Source organism: Mugil cephalus, chromosome 6, assembly GCF_022458985.1.
Source record: "Mugil cephalus isolate CIBA_MC_2020 chromosome 6, CIBA_Mcephalus_1.1, whole genome shotgun sequence".
Taxonomy (NCBI): Eukaryota; Metazoa; Chordata; class Actinopteri; order Mugiliformes; family Mugilidae; genus Mugil; species Mugil cephalus.
Genome location: NC_061775.1, coordinates 19,109,837 through 19,132,883, shown reverse-complemented (window position 1 = coordinate 19,132,883; position 23,047 = coordinate 19,109,837). Strand labels below are relative to the sequence as shown.

Genomic DNA, 23,047 nt, shown 5'->3' with positions numbered 1-23,047 from the left:
AGTCTCCAGTGACTCTTTATGGGCCTAATGACCCACGGAGCGAGCACTTAGCGAGATCTCCCGTAGTCAGTATTTTATAAAGATTAAGATGTCAGGCAGTCTCAGACAGGAAGGACAGGCTCAGGAGCCTGTGTGTACAGCTTTAGATGAAGAGGCTTCTCCTCTGCCTGTATATTAGTGCTTAATCTGCCCTAACAAGATAGACTGGGACAGGCAGCCTCTCTGCTGCATCACTGATGATGGGACCAGTAATGACGGAGGAGGAAAGCGGGAGAAGAAGGTTGGCGGCTAAGCCTGAAGTAAGCTACTTTGGCGCAGGACGACGCGGAGCTGGCCGCGCGTGACGCTGATGTGTGTGCGTCCAGTTATTAAATCAAGTATGTGACACCAAGTAGCTTAAAGCACCAATAAGCCATAAGGCCACTTTGGCTTTAATTTGTAAAGTTGAGGGATGAGAGCAGATGTGCCTTAGGCCATCAGGTCTTTAGGGAAACGTTGACTGAGAATTTACCTCCAAAAAGGTCACCGTCAAGACTTTACGTTTCACCATTTCTCCATGAAAACCTCAGAATATTAAGTCGAAAAACTGCTCAGTCCAGTGTCTTAGTATCTACAGTTTGCTTTAAATGATCAGAAAATCAAAAATACTTCACTTATCTGGTAAACTACATGTACTAATATACAGTTGAAACCAGTAACTTAAAAAAACATAACCTTTTTTTCCTATCACTAAATTAAATCAGACTTAAATCTTCCTGTTTTAGGCCATTTAGGATTTTGTCCATTTGCCAAATGCCTAATTTAACCGTTTGGCCATAATGACCATCGTTGCACATTTAGGGGACTGGTGCACTTCACTAAACAGATGGAGGAAAGAGCATTATGTATAAATATTGAGGCGACATCAGCCCAGGTAGTGTTTGTCTAAATGGGTCTCCTACATGGACACTGGCCCTAAGAACACAGACAAATTAGTGCTTTACGGACGACGACGACAACAACCTGATGAGTTTTGGTAGCTTTCCAGTTTTAAATAGATGGCTTCCATCATTCATCTCTCAAACCATATGTCTTCTCAGTCTTGTCCTTCAGGTGTAGGTGAACTTTTGAGTTCAGACTTGAAGAATCAGCTCTCCAATGCTGATCAACGGCATAGGACTCTGCAGTCCACCTACTACTGGAGGGATGAGTGAGGTCCTCTAATGGCAGGTGAGCATCGGGTACTAACAGATCTTAATCATGTGAATTTCAGGAACTACTCGAACAAAACCGAAATTATAGAGAAGGGAAGAAGCCCGAGTGGTGAAAAATCTTCAAGAAACCTTGTCATTTTGAAATCCTTTATATATGTTTATTTCGTAATTTGGATGAACCAACCCTTTGATAATACCCTGATTCAACGTCTTGTAAAATTGTGTTTCCTCTTTCAACTTTTCCTCTTTATTTATTTATTTTCCCAGCAAAGTTTGGGTCTTTGGTAAAAGTGGAGGGGAAGCTCCACAGGCCTGCAGCGCTCGCTCCTCCTCGGACTTCAAACAGTCCAGACGTACAGAGGCTTCCACGCGTGTTCGGGATCAATGGCCTGCTGGAAAATGAATCCTCTTCCACGTATATTACCGGGGCCAGAAGAGGAAGCATGCATCCGCAAAATACGGCGGTATTTCTCTCTCGCTAGGATCCTGTGCAAGCGGCTTGAAACAGCCCCACAGGTGAACATTTCCACCACAAAGTCTGACGGGAGGTTTTCGGCACGGTTCGCATTTGCATCATCATGGACTGTGTCCTTGAACATGCGCTTTGATGCTGTCGAGTCAAATATATTGAGTGTCACGACAGCACAATGACAGTGCAGTGTTTGACCTCGGAGGCTGATGAAGTCCTCTATAATAAAGATGTTAATTTGTTAACTTGAATCTACAGGTGCGGTCGCTTTAGGTCAGCTTTGGTCTGGATTTTGATTTAATGTAATAAATAATAATCGCACACACACACACACACAAATAAATAAATCAAAACACAGAGACAAGGAAATTTAAGACATTTTAAATGCTTTATTGACTCAATCAAAACGTGTGCGGTCACAGCTGGAACATCTGCACTATGTGAAGCCTGTAGCGTTAACAGTCAGGTTGTGTGGGAAGAAGCCAAAGAAGGAACGCACAGAAAAATGGCACTCGGCTGTAAACATAAGGCAGTTATTTTCCTTTAACAGTACAAAGTCTCAACGTCACAGAACAAGAAGGTACCGAAGCCTGTAGTGCCAACTGATACAATGACTTGTCAAAATGTTCATAAAATGTAAATGGAAAGACTTCTTTTACAATCCTACTACAAAGGAAGGAGCCTCTACAGGCAGCGGTTTATTCAATCCACGTCACGTTGGACAGGTGTGGCGACTATTGACGTCGTTACACAAGTAGGTGTCCTCTAAAAACGTCCCTGGTTAAGAAGATCGTTGACAACATGAACAGCAGTACTCGTTAACGTCGTCATAAGCCTGCTGCGTTTACATGGACGCTGCTATTTCACTAGTAATCAGAATAAAAACGTCTCTCAGCAAGAACAGACTGGACTGAGGAGAAGGATTTGTTTCAGTCTGATTAATTGGGGCGGTGTAAACCTTACATAATCTGTGTAATGTGAAAGTATTAGCTACTAAGCTAGCTACTACTAACCGTGTAAACATTTGATCCGATTTCTCTCTTGGTGGAATAAATCCATTGTTTCTTGTGGCATAAACATCAGGTGAAGAGTTTCAAGGAGTGACAGAAACATGGAGTTGTTGGTCATCTTCTATTGAGGGGATTTAGTCATAAAAGTTGGTAAAAAATGTATTTTCTGCTTCATTTCTGGGAGATCTGACACTTCACAGCAGCAGAACAGAACAATGAACTCCTATAGTGATTATGTTTCATAGCATGTAAACACGAGTAAGATCAGATCATTTTATTGAGTGTAAATAATTAAGTTGAAATCATTGATGAGAATAATTTTGGTTTAAAGGAATATTGTCCATGTAAATGTATTTGAGCATCGAGTTAAAGACAACCTCCTGTTTTCTTTTAAACGAAAGTATGTGATAACCAACACTTCAGTGTAAGAATCTCTGCAATTTCTTGCACGGTGTTTGTTTAAATTATTATTATTAACATCTTGACGTATTATTTTAAAACAGTTTGACACATTTTGACAAGCCATTATGTGAAAAATTACTGCAGCTGCTAGCAGACCTTAAGTCTAACCATAGAGAATAAGACATTTCAAAGTAAAATGACAAGTTTATCTAACATAGAATATGACTGACAACAGCAACGACGGGAACATTCAACAGATTTGGCCTGTGTTTTAACTGTTGCACAGAAAGATTTCATGAAGAAATATCTACACCTTCTCCATAATACTGGCACATTCTGCTTTTGTCATTTTTTTGGCTTCACTCCTTTTTCTTTTTCGAACTTGGCGATCTGGTTAAAAATGTCCAACAGGTTTGCAGGGAGCTCTTTCTTAGGCCTCGTTCCGCTCTGCTCGTTATGATTTCTGACACTTTCTGACGCGCTCCTCTCTCTGCCTGCGCTTTCTCCCTCGGGATGTTCGTGCCTCGCTCTGCTCTCATACCTACCACCGTCGAAGGAGCTCCTGCTGGAGGAGCCGCGCCTCGTCCTGTTCTCCGGGTGCTTTGAAGCAGAGTTTTCTGAATATTCGGAACGGAAACTAGATTTCCGGGAATGTTCCAACTCGGCCGAGGAGCAGGAGGATTTTCGTTTCTGATTCTCGTCTAAGCTGTTCCTCCTCTTGGAGTCACTGTTTCTCCTGTCTTTGCTGTTATCCTCCATCCCTCCCTCCGTGCTCTTATCCCTCCTCTCTTTCCTCTCAGGGCTTCTACTCTGACTGTTTTCCCTCTTCTTTGATCTGCTCTCCTCTCTGTCTCTTCCCTTCCTTTCTCTACGTGAGGAGTCAGACTCTTCCTCCTCTGAAGCTGCAGACAGCGAGTACAGCTGACTGATCTTCCTGTCTTCCACATCCTTCTGTCCTACCTCCTCCCCCTCCTCCCCGTCCCTCACACCAAACCCCGGGCCTCCCCTCTGGTTGAGGAAAGTGGCGGAGGTGTTGGGAGGTGCGGGATACCACTCCACCTCATCCTCCTCTCTCTCCTTCCTGTCTTTCTCGCTCTTACCATCCTCACTCCTCCTGCTGCTGTCCCTTGACGAGATCCTGCGATGGCGCTTGCTCCCGCGGTCAGACCTCCTGCGCTTCTTTTTTTTCTTTTTGGACCTCCTGCGAGAGGACGAGGTGGAGGAAGAAGATGAGCTCCTGGAGGACGACGAAGAAGAAGAGGACGACCTCTTCCGCTTTTTCTTCATCCTGAAAGAATAAAAAGAAATCCACTGATAATCTATTCTTTTTTTTTATTAGCTCACAGATGTCTTTATTATCCTACTTTGCTTTTAAAAGATCAGGCAGCTTCTTACCTCTTCTCTTCTTTTAGGATCTTACGTAATTTCTCGGCGCTCGTCGGGCCGCTCTTAGCTTTCACCTGCTCCTTAGCTAGCGCTTCTTCTCGCAGGCGGATCGATTTCTTTACAGTCGCCGGGCGAGGCAAAAAAAATATGACAACGGCGGCCAGGCAGAAGCCCACAGAAAACATTTTCAAAAAACACACACACACACACAACCGTGGCGCAAAACATGCAATGAAGACCGCGGACCAACATTCAGTCATTTATTTGTTGATTCGTGTAAGAAAAGTATGAAAAGGAAAAGTGTTCGAGAAGGAAATAAGAACCAGAACCAGGCAGAATGACAGAAGTCGCACGGAGAGTCACATGTTTACCATAGAAGGCGAGTCATGATCGAAGAGAAGGAAGAGTTGGTTTAGAGCAGATGGATGGACAAGTGGAGGAATTGACACAGCATTTGTTCCCCATCGAAGACAGAGAAAGAGTTGTTTTTAACGTTACCGTATTTGGACCGGGGACACGGCACACACCAGTGTCCAGAGGAGGAGGCAGGACGTTGTCGTCGTTGGCATCGTGCAGTTTATTTATTTGTTTTTTCATCCCCGCAAGGCAGGTGACGAGGCCCATGGCAGTCGGAGGGTCAGAGGGAAGAATCCCAGTGTCGCAGACACACACACACCAAAACACTTCATCAGTATTACAAACCACAGTGATGGGAACAAAACTAATGATCACAGCAGTGTGAGAAAATGTTGTTTTTTAAGTGACTACACAAACTAATTGGCCTAAGTAAAGCTATTTTGTGCAGAGCTTGACTGTTTGTCATCAGTTTTTTTTCTATATAAGCAGGTTATTATTAGTATGTTGTGTGTGCATGTGGCAAATGTCAAAATATACGACATTAGAAAACACAGGATTCTTGTTTGTGCTTTTTGGGTCATTCAGATTTAATCATTTTCATTATTGTAACAGAAAAAAAATATTATATTAGTAGTCTTTTATTCTTTTAATATGTGCATATATCTGTAGTGTTTCAATTTGAACACAAGCTGCACATAAAATCTTATGGTCAACTTTCTAGTAAAGTCTAACTTACACAGAAAACTACAGTGCAGAAACATTACTAGAAAGAAGCAAAATATTCTTATATTCAATCAAATCATCTTGTATTAAGAATTTATTTTTTTCGCTTGAAAAACATACTTAAAATAAGCACCAAGTTTTATTAAAATAAGTCCCTGAACAAAATATAAGATGCATTTCTTTGATACAAGGATTTTTGCTTTCTTGAAATTTCTTTTGTGCAGTCTAGCACTTAAGAAGCAACATTATTATTATTTAATGTCACGTTTCTGACATTTTTAGCTCTGTTTCTGGTCTCCACCAGCTGCTGAGAAAAATACTGTTTTTTTTAGATGCTAAATGCTCGTATATATATTCACCAGTTAGTTGATTAACGCGCCTGTCTGCTGTTTGGTGATTGGTAGCTAGTGGTAAATGGGCCAAAAATTAATCTATTAGAGGAGTGAAAGTGAACGATTAAGGTCAGAAAGCTCCACATTTGGAGCTAAATTTTCTGTAACCACTTTAGCATATAAATAGCTACTCTGTCCATTTTTAATACTATAAATACTTTAAATAAAGGTGCGATGGTGTACTTAACCATTTTTAAACGATTCATCTTTAAGCACAATTTTGCAAAATTTTATGAAATGCTACCAAAAGGAGTTGTTGAATATCAAACAACGCCAAATCATAACGCCCCCAGCCAACGCTGAGGCTTACAAAAATACCCTGGCTATTAAATAACTTTCATTATTATTTATCTTTAATAAGAGACTGGACCAGATGTACTTGGCACACAGCTAATCTTCACCATCGCACACCAGCAGCTCCGTTGTTAGACTTGTTTTTCTGAGGTCAATCATACATCAGTCAAACACAACTTTGCATGTTTTACTGCTGCCGTGGCCTTTAATAGTTATGCCTAAAATAATCACAATGCATACCTGTCAGATCGCACACACAGCCCTTTGTGGGTGTGTTGTGGCCCGCTCACCTGTATGGTGTCTGTGATCTTGTGCAGGGCGTCCTGTGCCTCAGGGTTTGAGTCATCCAGAGACAGGGCTTTCCTGTACAGCCCCTCTGCTGTTACCAGTTTCTCCTGTTCTTCAAGCCTATGCGGAGAAACGATAAAGTTAATTAATTAATTGTTGTGGCCTGTTTTTTTATTACGGGAACAAATCAGACCGGCTGATGCTCAACTCTCTTGCTTCAACACAGCAAGTCAGGCTTTCTATTTGTGAAGTTGATACAGCGTCGCAGGTCTACAGGAAGTGCAAATCCTGCTGTTGTTTTTTTTCTTAATGCATCACTTCAGCTTCACAATATCACTCTGAGACACAAGTCTATTTATAAAAACACATCTGACAAAAAAGGATTGAAAAGGCCGTGATTCAATCAACCAGAAAAGGGCATCCAAAGGCACCAGGTCTAACTCTCACGCAGCGTCTTGTTTCAGACTGCAAACAACTTTCCTGAACTTTTCTATGAACTCGACATAAAAAGTAACCTGCTGTTTGCTGCAAAACCTGAGGGGGAGCTCAGTGGGAGTCAATGTTTGATCCCAAGTTACCTTGGATGACTTTCTACAGGTCTGCATGAATGACTCATTCAGTCTTACCGGTATTTAAAAAAATGACCTGGCAGCTTCATTGTGCACAAGAACAAAAACACCAAACATTAACGTTCTGGAAAAAAAAAAAAAAATTCAAAGAGGCTTTAATGCCTGTAGGAAAACTAAATTCCTCACTCACATCATTACAGCAGGATCTATGCAGCGCACGTGTAGTACAGATTTAATCAGTGCTGCAACGACAAGCTGACAAACATGATCGCCAACAAGTGTGGGAGTTACAGTATTTAGGCTAAAGGCAGCGGGTTTGTTTGATTTGTTTGACTGGTGGTAAAAGCCCGAACAGTCATTTTCACGTCATGATCTGGTGACTCTGTAGCACAGATGCTAATGGTTCACATGTCATCTCTGCGTTTTAGTTCATTTACAAGTTGTGAGCAGTTAATTTCTGCACATATAAAACTTAATGACGTAGATTTTCATAAATTAACGTTCTAAGTAGGTGGAAGAAACTTGTATTAACAATTACATTCAGCACAAGTCATTGAGGTTAAATTATAGTCATTGCTACATGCTAATAAACGTCAGTATGTAACATATTTCCTAATTGCTCTGAATAAATCTTAACTTTTGGGATGAATAGTGAAATTATGTTATAATATATTATATTATAAGTTAAAAGTTTGAAATGGGGTCTTAAATTCATAGGTTTTAACTTAAAATATGAGAAACAGGTTGAAAGTTTAATGGTAAAAGTCGTTATGGATATTATTCATTGGTTATCTTAATTATAGTTAATTAATCAAAAGATTGACTACATTAAAGTATGTTAAAGTATATTAAAGGTGTAACCCTGCATCCAGACTGAGTCGTGAGATAAGGTATGAAGCTCACTGCCGACATAACATTAACTGTTATTGTTTAGACCTTTCAATGATCTCTGGGATTTTATCAAAAGCTCAATCAGGACACGCCGTCCTAAAGCTGCTATGACGCTCTCACACCCGGCTGCCTTTTAAGAGGAGCTCTGCTTACTGTTTTCCTCTCTCCACCAGCGTCTGGCAGAGGTACTTCTTGGCGTTGCGGTGATCTGGACAGTTCTCCAAAGCCATCTCGAAATCTGATATGGCCTTCACGATGCTGCCTTTGTTAGCATACCTGAACAATGAAAGAACAGATAGTCAGACTTATTTTACTTTCATTTTAAAATTCACACCAAACCGCTTAAACTAGTTCCTACGGTATTAGATGTTTAAGACATCATGCAGAGGGAAAGTCTGTAACATTGCTGCTATTCCCTTCTGCAGTTTGTTGTGTGGCTTATAACCATGTTCCCTTCCTGTTATTTAATAACAAGTTATTAAATAAACGGCGCCTGCTTGGCTTGTTAAAAAGTTGGCCTCATGCCACCCACTGTGTCAGAGAAAGGAAACTCATTGCGGGAACAGGCGTGGAGATTAAAATGTTTCTCATTTTATACATTTCCAAAATACCTGATGTAGAGTTCTTTGTCAGCACAGTAGTTACTTTCATTTTTAAAATTAATCTATTATGTCTGATTAAAGAGTTAACGTTTTCTAACATTCAATAAAATAAAAATGCACAATGCGGTTCTAGTAAATATTAGAAATTATTCTAAAGACCAAACGAGTATTAGAATATTAAAAGTAGGTCTTAAGAATAAAATTTAAAGTCAACTCACAGAGCTCCACGTGCCACCAGCGCTTCCACGTTATTAGTGTCGATTTCCAAGGCTTTGTTGTATTCGTTCATGGCCTCCACGTGACGGCCATGTTTGAAGTGGTCCACACCTGCACGGACACTGGACACGCGTGCAAATTGGGGCTCAGCAGTGTATCAATTTAAATTTTAGAAGAAGGCAGAGCAAAAAAAAGACGACACGCACGGTTTAACAGTTCATCAGTAGTTAGATTAGATACAAACAACTTGCGCTACTTCATTTATTCCCTGTTAAGAGTGAATAGTTTTGCATTACCACTTCAAGGCCCAGGACGCCGATTGCTTCTTTCTGATTGCAGAAGCAAAATCCTCCTCTTGGAAAAGTTTACTGTGGAGAGAAGATGTAAGAACTCCGCTGAACTTCAAAGCGGTACTCTCTCTCTCTGCATTAAAGGCTTCCTTCTCCCATTCCAGTAGTTAATAGCCTAGCTAGAAGGCAAAACTCATTATCTATAAGTGTAAGGAAAATCTCTTTTAGCTGGATTCAGGTGTCAAAGCATGCAACTAAAATTATGTGATCGTACCGGCAAAAATCTGAAGAAACCTCGTTGGGGAAATAGCATTACCAACATTTTGTAAGGTATTATTATAATAATTATAATTATTTTTATTAACTCGATAAATGATGTTGTACGCTCCTAAGAAGCTTTCATTTAAACTTTAAACTTAAAGTTAACAATTACAGTTAAAAGTCCAGCCAGTTGCCATGTTTACCTTTGCAGTCCTCGCATCATTGACGGTGGGTGGGTGTCACTAACTCCCACCTTTTTCAGCAGGAATTCCACCACAGAGGGGTTGTGATAACCGTGGCAACCTCCGAGTATACGCTCGTAAGTCTCAGTGGAGTCGTTGGCTGCACGAACGCTGCGGCTACAGGAGAGGAGACGACGACACGTGAGTCGGAGCAGCTGGAAGCGGATCTACACCAACTTGGAAAATAAGTGGCTGAATAAAAATGTTTGCAGGTACAACTCACAAAGATCATTTATGTAAAAAAATAAACAACAATGTTCGTTAGCAGTCAGGTTGTAGTTACGAGTAGGGAAAGGCTGGTCCAAGGCTTTTCAATTCAGCTCCATGAGAAATTATTAATTTCACGTCTTTGATAGACAAACTTGAGGAAAATTAAATACACAATGAGAGGTTGCACTGATAAGTTCCTTTCCAAGTGGCAATTCTTTATTTCATACTTTAACGAGTTGCAGGTCCTGATAGATTAGATGCTGGTTTGTTACATATTCATGCTTCTGATTTCTGCCTTGATTTGATTAATTTCATTCTTGTGGATGCTGTTTTTAATATTTCCATTATCTTTAGTTGTCTGTTCTTTAAAAAAAAGTATTTGTTAAGTCTTTACTGTAGTTTCATTGTTATTCTTATTTTTGCCAATAAAATATTTCGCAAATTATTAATTTTCTTGAATAAATAAATACACAGTACAAGAGTAGGGACGGGTACTGCAACTGAAACAATTTGATTTCAACTAAGATAAAATTCAATTCAATATCAATTCATTTTGTATTGCAGTTTCTAAACAATGTAGCGACGGCCTATCTCTGTGTTTGCTCCCTGGCCGTGTGGCTTCCCTGTGTAGAAGTGGGGACAGGTCATCAGGCTCATTTGCCTCATCTGTGGGTGTTGGGGAATAAACACTGAAGGGCTGTTTAATCTGCATTCGCTCTCTGACTGCTTCCAGACTGAGACTTGGTTTCAGGCTTCCAGCTGCCACGTGCAACTAAGTATTATTTCCTCCTGCATTCAATACCTCACACATACCGCATACATTACTGATCTTAACGTTACATTTCATACATATTTTTGCTTTATCTCCGTATATTTTCTATTAGTTAATTGTGACTTAATTTCTAGTTACGTTCATGTTAAAATGATTTAATAATAAACTAGTTTTGATTTGTTATTTCATGTTTTGCCACTAACTGACCCGGTTTGTGACAAAATGGGGGCTCGTCCAGGATCATTTAAGGTTATTTTGTAGACAAGTCAAAGTCTATTTAGTTTTTAATGGGTCATTTTGATAAAAATTTACCCTGGTTTATTTTTGTTTGTTTGATGCTGGCATTACAGTTTGTGTAAGGTAGTTATATTGTAGTTTCCTTTCGTGAGTCGTTTAGATTCAAAAGATTGACTTATTGTTAGTATCTGTTGAAGCCAATAAGGTTCACAGGTGATTTGTGTTTTCTTGATTTCGGTTTTGAGGGAGTATTTGGTTGGTGGAGTTTGGAAGTAGTAGAGCTTATGTCCTTAGGTTTTATTTAAAATGTTTGTAATGTTTTGGTTTTCATACGTAACGGGTGGAACTTTGAGTTTGGTTTGGTTGGAACAGTCCTAACATTGTGGTTTCCAAACAAACTCAACACGAGGCTGTTTATCTCCTCTTCTCCAACCGTGGAAACGCTGCCGGTACGCCTCGGGTACCAATTCATACGCTTCAAGCACTGCAGACTTAACACACTCGTACACTTTACAATCCCCAGTGCTCAAAGTGGAGTAGGCTTTCTGGGCTCTCCCAGTCAGGACGTGTTGTAACATTAACGCCTGATCACCCTCTGGCCATTTCCTGGCCTCTGCTATTCGCCCGAATAATGAAAAGAAAGAATCAGGGTCTTTTCCATTAAATTTCGGAAGCAGGCGCAAATTACTGAATATATCAAAAGATGCCACTGCTACAATAACAATTTACCCTCTTGAATTAAGTTTAGTTTTTTTATTCTGCATTTTATTTTGCTTCAGCTGTTCCATACCCAATTCTTTTTGCTTCATTTTTATCGAGTTGTACTTGTAGCTGTAATTCATGATTTCGCTTTAGGAGCACAAGTTCTTTATGCTGCTCAAAACTCAAAACCGCAGACATCAAAGTCGGAGTCCCAATAGGTAGAACAATTCCCTGTTTTAATCAACCTGCTTTTTAAACAGCCCTTAAATGCTTATTCCCCAAACACCCACAAATGAGGCAAATTGGCCTGACGACCTGTCTCAACTTCTACATAGGGTTGTGAGCTTTGGAGTGCAAAACCAGTCTTGCGAGATCCCCAGCAACATTTCTAAGGACGCACTCACACTAGGCAATCACTCTGTACCCAAAACCCAGATTCTATGGCTAGTGTGAGTGCAACCGTACTGTGCTTGAGTGCGACACACGAAAAATAACCAAATGATAACCATGATGTATAAAGCAAGCAACCATCTCTCCATCACATATCAACAATGGCAGCGGCAGAAGTTTCACATTGGTCAGAGGAAGAGGGCTATTTAGAAGATAGCACAGTACGGAACAACTGGCCCTAGTGTGAGGGCACCCTAAGGACAGGATGCAGGAAACCGCGTGTTTAATAGTCCAAATCGATCCCAGAATTTTAGGAATCAGCATCAAATTTAAATGGGAAAATCTATTTTTTAAAAACCTGCCCTAGTTCAGGGGTCACCTTCATAAAGCTCAAAAAGAAAATGTTTACATCAGAATTTGTATCCCACATAGGTCAGTGCTGAGAAAGTCATCTTGATCTGGTTGTCTGTGTTCAGCAAAGTAATCCCTGTGGTGTTGCTACCTGTAGTGTGTGGGCAGCTCCTCCCTGGTGATGACACCCAGTTTGATGTGCTCCAAGCTGGGAGGAAGACAGGCCGGTTGGAGGGACACTGTGATTTTCTCTTGGTATCGGTCAATGTCTTTCACTCCAGCTACGGAGCAAAAAAATTAAAATTAAAAACACAGTTGAATGACATGAGGCCTGACCAAAAAACACAGGAAAAGAAAATGACTGAATTAATTTACTGTACGTGTTTATTGATAAAAGTGATCAAATGGAATTTATTTTATAAGTGTTGGCATTTGTGTTATGAAACTATTTTGCACAGTCGTTCACATATTGGAATCTACACTTAAACTTGTTCAACCCACAAACACTTTGCAGATAAACATAAACAAAGGTGCTGCGTTGCCAGGTGAAGGCTGACCATGCAGCATTTCAAACCGTGTCAGACGCACAGCCTGTTTTAACTAAAGTATGAGGAAGGAACAGGCAGAAACTATTCGTTCCATATCTTGATCTCTCACGAAACCTGCTAACTCAAGTGGAATTTATGATAAGACGAAAACAGTAGCGAGTATAACCCTCAGCCTTATACTGAATTCAGCCAATAACTGAATCTGCATCACGTTTCAAGGCATTCTAAGCATGAGTAAGTGTATATAGTGTGCGCAGTGTTTTTAGAGGATGGTTTCACACCCTTTATCTTCACAGTGGCCCCAGATAAAATCTTTGTCACGGAGGAAATTTGTCTTCACGTGTCCAGCTGCCGGTTGTTTCAGACACTAACCTCTGATGATGTCCCCAGTCTGGTAGTAGGACAGGGGATCGTCGTGGCTTCCAGTGGAGGGAATTTCCCTGACGTGGCAGAGAGCCTGAAGGCAGAGAGGAAAGAACAATCAGTTAACTGAGGTAGAAGATTTACAGAGGAAAAGTGTAGATTACAGCTCTGCATAGTTAACAAAACAGCTGACAATCCACGTATTTTTGTATCTAAGGTGTAGACTCGTGTACATTCAACCTTTTCACCTACCGACAACTCGAGGTCCTCTATGTCTCTCTTCAGACCTCCAGATGTGCAAAGCAGAGTGAGAAAGAAGCCGTACTCTCTGATGTTGTTGATCCTGCCCACCACGATGTCTCCCTTTTCCAAGTCCCTGTACATCATGGCTCTTCTCTCCTCAAACGACACCTCCATGAATAACTCCAGCGGCGGCATGATGGCGTAAGGCTCTGGAGGAACACAGGCACAAAGCTGAATCAGACTCATGCAAATCAGACGAGCCCAAAATGTACATAAGATTTTATACTTGCACATATGAACAGATAATGCACAGCACACAGGAAATATAAGGATTATACAGTATAAAAGAGATACAGATGACTGTGTGATTGAATAAAAAGTAGTAAAGTTGATGACAGAAGAAAAACAAACTGGTTTCATCTCAACGTCATGGTGATCAGAGATCTCTATCAGCTGCACGATGAGTTCAAAAGGTTCAAAGATACGAGGCATGAGATATAATTCTCTGTTTCCTGGTTTACAACAAGTTCAAGTCCTGCAGAGTGGGAAGGGTGGTGACGCCAGTGATTTACTTCTGTTTTTCTTTCGTTTTTTTTGTTGTCAGTTCTAATCCTGATATGCAAATGATGGATGACACTGATAAACAGTCCTGCTCACCATTATTGTTACCCCTTAATTTTTTGCATAACCTCTACATTATCTTCAGAAATAGATGGAAAGGTACCAAATTCATATCATCGGGATCTTTTAATTGGAGGTCCAAAGTAATTTAACAACTTATTTCAAAGAAGAAACAGACAAAAACAGCACATGTAGCAATAATGGCACCTCTCTTTAATATTTGGTCGCACACCCTTTGGCAGTGATGACAGCCTCCAAACGTTTCTTGTAGCCATTGATAAGCTTCTTGCACTTCTCAGCTTTTTTTCTCCCACTCTTTTTCAAGCTCTTGAACATTTGCAGGTTTTTTTTCCCAATAGCAGATTTCAGCTCATACAAAGATTTTCAATCAGACTGAGATCAGGACTCATTGCTGGCCATTTTTAAACAGTCCATGTTTTCCTCTTCAACCAGTCCTGTGTGCTTTTGGTTGTGTGCTTTGGGTCTTTGTCTTGCTGGAGGACCGATAATCTTCGACTCAAACCAAGTTTTCTTACAATGGGTAGGACGATTCGCTCTAAAATCTCTTGATTATTCTCTGATTTCATTGGTCCTGTGATTCGCTCAAGGCCTCCAGTAACAGATGCAGCATTATGGATCCTCCACCATGCTTAACTGTTGGTAGGGTGTTCTTTTCCTCGTAGGCTTCATTGTGCCATCTGTAAACAAACTGAGCTTTTTTGCGTTGTCAAAAATCTCTATTTTTGTTTCATCTGTCCACAGAACATTTTCCCAGAAGGACTGTGGTTTTTCCAGGTTCTCTTTGGCAAAGATTAGTCGTTCCTTTTTATGTCTCTTCCTCAGCAATGGTGTCTTCCTCGGCCTTCGCCCATGAAGTCCTGTTTGGTTTAGTGTGTGGCGTGGTTGGCCTTCAGGTCTGTGGATGTTTGACGTGGTGTTTTTTCCACCATTCGCACCAACCTTTGAAGACTTCCCTCATCAATTTTTCTCTTCCGCTCACATCCAGGGAGGTTCTTGACAGTTCCATGCTTGGTAAACTTCTTACTAACATTACGCACTGTTGAAACAGGGATACCAAGGTCTTTGGAGATGGCCTTATACCCGTTGGAGGTCTTGTGTTTTCTAATTATCGCACTTCTAATGTCCTCAGACAGCTCCTTTGTCTTTACCATTGTGACAAAAGAACAGGGGATAACAGATGGCTTTTTAAAACACGGAAGTCATCATTCATTGGCTAATTCATGTCACATGGGCACAGACAATTAATCAGAGGTTAGTCACAATGTGTTTCCATACTGATTTAAATGTTTCACATGATACATTGTTTTCAGAAGATATTCCACATTATGTACTTAAACATGGGTGCCAATAATGGTGAGCAGGACTGTAAATGTCTTATTGACCATATTTCTTTATTTACAGCAGAAAGGATTGGATCTGTTGGGCCTTATTCGGGATGGAGTTCATCTCAGACTTCTACTCCACATCTTGGGACTAAAGCTGCCCCCATTTTAACATGTCAGAACATGGTTCTGACATGTTAAAAACATTTGGTTCAACAGCACAAAAAAGATCAGCGTTTTTTCTATTGCAACTCAATTTGATGGATGGAGGAAAGAGGATGGAGTCAGAAATACGTGGTATAACCAGCACAAACCTGCAGCGTCCTCCTCCTCGTGCTCCTCTTCTTGAAGAGTGGCAGTCTTCCATGATGGACAGAAAAGGATGTCGGCCTTTCTTGCAATGAACTGCTCCACGAGCGGGTTGCTCTGCTTCTCGCCTCTGCTACAAACAGCACACAGAAATATTCAGCTACCCATGTGCGAAGGACTGTGCAGAACAGTTTCATTACACGACCAAATGCCAACACTTAATAAATACATTCCTATCAATTAATTTATCACTCATCAATAAATTTGTGTGGAGATTGTATTCCTGTGGTATGCATGTTTTCCTGTTTTATATGTTTTTATTGTTTCTCTGACAGTAACTTTGTGTTTTGGAATGCAAACCTGCCTGTGAAAGAGATTTTTAATCTCAATGGGACTTTTCCTGGGTAAATAAAGTCTAAATAAAATAAAGCTGTACAGTAAATTCACTCAAACATTTTCTTTACTTTAAGCAACATGACAGCATGGTGCACAAATGTAAAGACAAAAATGAAATCATCTAACATAAATAGTTGTGTTACGATTTAATGGAGACTCAACATTTTGGCCACAGCCCTTTATCAGCTTTCAAATAAACAAAGAATTATTATTATTATAGCAGCAGGTGCAAAGAGAGGCAAACATATCAGGCAACTGAAAAAACTAATGAGAAGATGTTCAGCTTTATATATTACCTTTAAATCGTTATATCACTGAACACCTTGAAAAGTGAAATCCTGGATTAAATGACACCAACTACTCCATAATGAAAAAACCTCATAGTTTTTACTTTCAAGATGGAAGTTAGGGATCAAATTAGTGCTTTCTAGACACTAATAACACAAGACAGCCTTCTAGTTGCTAATTAAGTGACGGTCTCTTCTCGGTGACACGTGAGTCCTGACCTGCTGACATACCTTTCATACGTGGCCTTGCACAGGTCAGACACCACAGCCTGGAAGTCTGGGTTTTCCGTTTGTTCAAATTTCAGTTTGCTGAACAGTGGCTCTCCGTGATAAGTTAGACACTGTCTCAACAAGTCTCTGTCCATTCTGTTTACAGGACCGCAGTCACATTATTATATAGCCAAAAGGAAATAAGAAAAAATAATAATAATAATAAAAAAAAAAAAGAAACTCCAGCCGCTGGCTACTAGTTCCTTAAATTAGAGAAACCTATCTTCCCACTGTGACACATTAGCTTGCATCATAACCACTTAAAGTGTTTAATTATCTGGAGAACACGTTAAAATAAAAATAGCCTGACGTGTGAAAGTTACGATAACAAAACGGCCTTACATTGAACTAGCTAGCAAAAGAAAAATGCTAAAGCTTCGCCACATGTGAATTTTGCAGTTTCTTGCCTTTGTAAAGACTCACAAAATTCCGTCTCTTTACATATTGGACGACGCAACTGTCTTATAGCTAAAAACACAAGTAGTGTCTGAATTGCACAAAGTTTAGCTGCATAAGTTTAACTCAACAAGTCTGAGTTTCCGTGCACGTTAGCCGACAGCCACGGAGAGACCGAATGCGCATGCGCATAGTTATGTGTTGCAGCGGTAAAAGTCCGAAGAGGCAAGTTCCACCTAGGAACCATTCTGATACTTCCCCGCAGTGCCACGGCACAACTTAAGTTTCTCTTTTTAATAATTTGAACCCGTTTTTATGACTTTAATCGTTCACTGTTGCCTGATTATTTAATAGTTTAATACACGACTGGTTGATATAAAAAATAAACAATTGTCCCCTTCAATTTATCCTCTTTATCAACAGGCTATTTACCTCTGTGGCCTGTAAAGATATTGCCCTTTTATTCTTTTTCAGATGTCCCGCATCAAACCCAATTTATTTATAATTTCTTTTTATTTGAACTCAAATTTTATATTTTTCTTCTGTGTGATAATCTCTAGTATTTTTTTTATGACAGAATGTCATAAAATGACATTCTTATAGTTTGTTGTGCTCAACACAAGTCATTACGTTATCTAATTGTTCAGTTTGGAAAAAAAAAATGCAAGTATAAAAGACCCTTAAAAAATAATGAAAAACAGTGATGTGTTATAATTTAAGCTGTACATTATTTGCACTGAAATCATTATTTTTAAGACAAGAAGTCACCAAAGGTTGTAAACAAATCTGGTTCCAAACACACTTAAAACGTCAGATTTTTTATTGTTTTTTGTTTGTTTGTTTGTTTTTTTGTTTTTTTGGAAACATTGTTTCATTCTTAAACATTGACTGGAGTTGTTGCCATGGAGGTGAAGGTTTAATATAATGTTTGACAGAAAAACAAATTTAGTTTGGATATAACTTAACCTTCCAAATGTAACAAATGGTCCCTTTTTCATAAGACTGTTAATGAAGAGACATGGAAGAGCATTGTACTAAGTGAAAATGAAGCAAGTCGGTCTTGATTTTGGAGTTTCTTTAATCTGAAAGTTGATTTATTTTCATATGTTTGTTCTGTTTTAATATTATTATTTTTTTGTGTTAATCGAACAAAATAAAAGTTTAAGATTCAAAACCCCTCATCCTACAGAGAATAATAAGTTGCCTAATAAGCACTAAATAAGTTAACAGTGTTGGTTCTATAAACAGCCTTTGCCAGCCAACTACTCTTTCCACGAGGATAAGGACAATGGGCGTCCTTAAAGCTGTGACCTTCAAGCCTTTTGAGTACCAATAAGTAGAAAGAAAATTTACTTTGTCAGCTAATTTAGAAATACAGTGACACGCACACAGAACAGCACTCCTATCGACATCAATTAAATCCCTCAAAAATAAACTTATCTGAGCAACATTTGAATTAAGGTTTAAATATATAAACACAGAGGAACCATTTTGGGGTTTGTCATATTTAAAAACATAGGTATAATTCACAGTTCTGTGCGAACAGACCAAGCACTGAGAAAGCGGAGGATGAGACATTTGCCACTTGAGTTTAAACCTGTCTGACAACTTTGAATCGAGGTTTCCTGGAACGCTTTGTGTGACTGAGTGCAATGGAATGAATTTTAACTTGGCAAAGTTGACATTGTGGATGGCACTGCCTTCGCCCATGGCATAAGTGTGCTTGTGAAGTTGGACTATTAGCTTTACATACTTGCATCTCATCAACACCTACAACACCCAAAGAACAGTTAAGAAACCACTTTAGTAAACAAAGATAGTAAATGCAACGCACACATCTGCGTGTCTTCTTCATCTTATGCAGTGTTCTTTATTTTAAACCCAGGTATAATCCATTGGAAACTTTCTTTTATTTTATAAAATAAAATGTTTCCCAATGTGGTTTTTGAATGTATCAACCAGGCAGTAAGAAAAGAGATAAAGAGAAAAGGCAAATGTCATTCAGGATGTTCGCATAGGTTAAATATTTCAGATCAAGTACCTTCACAGAGGAGTTAAAGTTACATTTGTGTTATAAACTGTTGCTATAGTCCTCACAGCAGTTGTGCAGGTTTTATTCCAGTCTGAGCTCTTTATTGCATGTGAATTTTTCTCTCTTTATGTCTCTCTCCTCTATGTTGATATAGTTTCACTTTATGTGTTGTTAAACTTTTATCTGAGTTGCAATCAAACACCATCAGTCCTAAAGGCTCACTAATGAACTCTAAATTATTGTCTGTTGCAGTGGTTGGCACTGTCACCCTAAAGGAAGAGGGTTGCTCGGTGGTCTACGTGGTCCATACAGCATTTAAACTCCCTCTTATGGGACTTGACTTTCAACGTAACGCTGCATAGTGGAAGGTCAGAGCAGATTACCTATAGCTGGTTTTTCAGGTTATCTGAAAGTAGGCTTCTGTCAATAGGCTGAATTTCTGAAGGAGGAGCAAATCACAAACCTAGTGAGGATTTAATCCCAAACAAGAAACCAGTGTGTACTGAGAGTGGTGAGAAGAAACAGCACGTTTCATCATGGACGGAAAAACCCTTTGTTGGATATTTTTGCTCGGATATTTTCATGCATGCTATGGGCAAGGTAATAATATATCTTTATGGATTTCAGTATATGTACTACTATGTATTCTATTTCAATAATAGTAGACAAGATAGAGTGTTTGTTGTTTCATGTTCACATTTAGTATTTATTTTTCAGTATGATTACTTGTTTTCTTAAAATTAGTTATTTAAGACTTGTAGTTAGTTGCAGTTATTAAAAGAGTGTAGCTTGAATTAACTTACAATTGAGCATTTAACACTTGAACATTTCTCTATGAATTACATTTAGGAATCATAAATAAGAGATTATTGAAAGCTATGATCTGAAAATATTAATGTCTTATATAAAGTGTCATGAGACAATTTGGATGATATTAATAACATTTGATTCTTTGATTCTATGAAATATATTAAGGAGCTCCTATTTAAATATTTTGTTATGTTAAATTTGTCTGGCTATAAGTAAGACAAAAATCCACAAAACCTTAATTTAAATAGAAGTTGCATAAAATATAAATAAATAAAAAAACACTTATCGGAACAAAAAACATGACACATCTGTCCAAAAATAATTTTAAAGAAAAATAATGAACACAGAATTAAAATTATCCAAGGAGCAAATGAAAAATATTAATATTTTGGATATATTATTAGAACATGCATTACACTCAAAAACAGCAAAAACATGTAGCAGCATATTGCAGCTTAAACATAGTCAAGGGTGGAAGGATGTGAGTTAGACTTTTGGTTTACAGTACGCACTGAGCTTTGAAGATAAAAGAATTCTACAAGGGGCAGTAAAATAATGTCCTTAATCTGCAAATTATCTGTTGACAGTTACAACAACTGCACCAACAACTGCAGCACCAACAACTGCAGCACCAATAACTGCAGCACCAATAACTGCAGCACCAACAACCTCAACAACTACTACAACTACGGCACCACCAACCACGAGTACAGTACCAGCATTCTCAACTACAACTACAGCACCACCAACAACAACTACACCAACAACAACCACAACTACAGAACCACCAACAACTACATCAACAACCACAACTACAGCACCACCAACAACAACTACATCAACAACCACAACTACAGAACCACCAACAACTACATCAACAACCACAACTACAGAACCACCAACAACTACATCAACAACCACAACTACAGAACCACCAACAACCACAACGACAACACCAACAACAACCACAACTACAGAACCACCAACAACCACAACGACAACACCAACAACAACCACAACAACAACTACATCACCAACAACCACAACACCTCCAACAACAACTACACCACCAACAACAACACCACCAACAACAACTACACCACCAACAACCACAACCACAACACCTCCAACAACAACTACACCACCAACAACAACACCACCAACAACAACTACACCACCAACAACCACAACCACAACACCTCCAACAACAACTACACCACCAACAACAACACCACCAACAACAACTACACCACCAACAACAACAGCTCCAACAACAACCACAACAACAACACCACCAACAACCACAACACCAACAACAACTACACCACCAACAACCACAACACCAACAACAACAACAACCACAACTACACCATCAAACATGACTGGACCAATGTCAAACGTGACTGGACCAATTTCAAACACGACTGCACCAACAACAACCACGACTCCGACAACAACAAGCACGACTGTAGCACCAGGTATGTGATCCCAAAAGGCCTCAGATACAATAAACAACTACATAAAGGAATGCACTGCATTAGCCATGCTGTATCGTGAAAACTTTAACCACAATTTTCACGAACAATGTCACAAGTAAAGTTAGAATAGTCACGATTTGTCAGATGCTTTCTTTTTACCCACTTGTGCACATTGTCGGGCAGCTGGATTTTCATCCTGTAATAAGTCCTGAAGAGCACAAGAACCACTCACTGCGTCAAAACATAAAATAAAATAATGTTAAATAATATTCACATTTAAGTTTGAGGATCTTAGATACATGAAACATCACAATATGCCTTTTCTATATTTCTATATTCCATAAAAATATATCTATATTATATCTAATTGTTTTTAACCCCCTACAGTCTTCAACTCACTAGTACATCTCCAGGCGAAGGTAACTTCAACGACACAGCTCACCAATTCAAACGTCATTCTGTTTATTAATCAGGTATGTAAAACTTTATGTCCAGTGATCATTTTCCTGTATAATGAGAATGAGAAAAAACTTCTGATGTCTAATCTCAATGTTTTCTTTCAATTTAGCTGTTGAACGTGTACTTTCCCAGTGGAGCACCATTTGTATACACTGTGAGAGGAATTCAACAAATCAGTCCAAACCCATAGAAGCAAATGTACAAAAACAGCAATTCAGTCATGTGCCCATGGTAGCTTTTTCTATGCATTGTGAAGCGGCAGTTTACCTGTATTGTTTGATTGTATATGGAAAGATGTTTTCCAACTGGTGCAAAAACTAAACAATGCAATCCAGTTTTGTATATATATATATATATATATATATATATATATATTTTTTTTTTTTTTTTCCAAATTGTACCACACTGTTGGGTTAGGAGTGTCTCAAATTGTTACATTGCACAGTCCCATAAAATGAATGGGATTCTTTTTTTTATGGTTTATTTTTGTACTGAAATATGTATTTATTGTTCTGATGGAGACACACAGGAGCACTATAAGAAACATATTTGCAATCTTTTCCAGTACTAACTAGTAACGGCCATAACTTTTACAAATCTCTATCTACTTGTTGACATTGTCAGGGAGGGGATCATGCTACTTGGTCTTATTTTGAAGTCGTAGTGGGACATGGTTTTGTGCTCCATGTCCAACCGGACCAACTGACCTAACCATTGCCATATTCATAGGAGGGATTTTGGTTTAATCGCTATTTTCACGTGGTACCATTTTGGAGATCGAATAAAGAAATGTATCTCTCTGACTTTTTTTTTTTTTTTTCTAATAAATCTTCATTAAACTTATTATTTACTTAATATTGATATAGATCGGCTGAACCTTTATCCACACCTCCTTGGGGTCACTGATTAGAATTAGAGCAATTAAACCCATGGACCAACCAAAGATACTTGGGAGGAACTGGTTTGAATAACTACTAATAGATTAAACTGAAACAAGCTGCTGTACCTCTTGGTCCCGTTCTGTGTAAAAACAAAAACAAAATAAAAAGGCAGACAGAAAATTCAAATCTTTGTGTTTGTATCATTCCCTCTTACTCTTTTAAAAGACATTCCCAGAGAAATTAAAGAAGATACGGCAAGCATTTTGTCCTCCGTTGCGATGATTATTTGTGAATTTAATGAAAGTGGTGTATCGAACTGAAGCAGGAGGAGAAGTAATCAGGCAGGGAAAGACACTGAGGGAAA

At 39.1% G+C, this 23,047-nt stretch overlaps 1 protein-coding gene and 1 long non-coding RNA gene across 3 annotated transcripts; one reads left to right on the top strand and one right to left on the bottom strand.

The window, feature by feature from the left end:
• Nucleotides 1-2,031: 2,031 nt before the first annotated feature.
• On the bottom strand, nt 2,032-17,197 carry ttc14 (tetratricopeptide repeat domain 14). 2 transcript variants are annotated; one of them, XM_047587322.1, is made up of 12 exons: nt 16,589-17,197; nt 15,680-15,807; nt 13,411-13,610; nt 13,168-13,252; nt 12,399-12,528; nt 9,547-9,702; nt 9,089-9,160; nt 8,795-8,914; nt 8,128-8,250; nt 6,517-6,634; nt 4,470-4,576; nt 2,032-4,362 (listed from the first exon to the last, which is right to left on the bottom strand). In XM_047587322.1, the coding sequence occupies exons 1-12, from the start codon at nt 16,720-16,722 to the stop codon at nt 3,420-3,422; spliced, it is 2,316 nt and encodes a 771-aa protein (XP_047443278.1). In that variant the 5' UTR covers nt 16,723-17,197; the 3' UTR covers nt 2,032-3,419. The 2 variants fall into 2 exon arrangements, with proteins under 2 accessions (XP_047443278.1, XP_047443279.1); XM_047587323.1 differs by having other exon boundaries at nt 15,680-15,804.
• Nucleotides 17,198-21,109: 3,912 nt separating this feature from the next.
• LOC125009466 lies at nt 21,110-22,003 on the top strand. Its single transcript, XR_007112954.1, has 3 exons — nt 21,110-21,343; nt 21,731-21,816; nt 21,912-22,003. It is a non-coding gene; the product is annotated as an uncharacterized LOC125009466 (long non-coding RNA).
• Nucleotides 22,004-23,047: the final 1,044 nt, after the last annotated feature.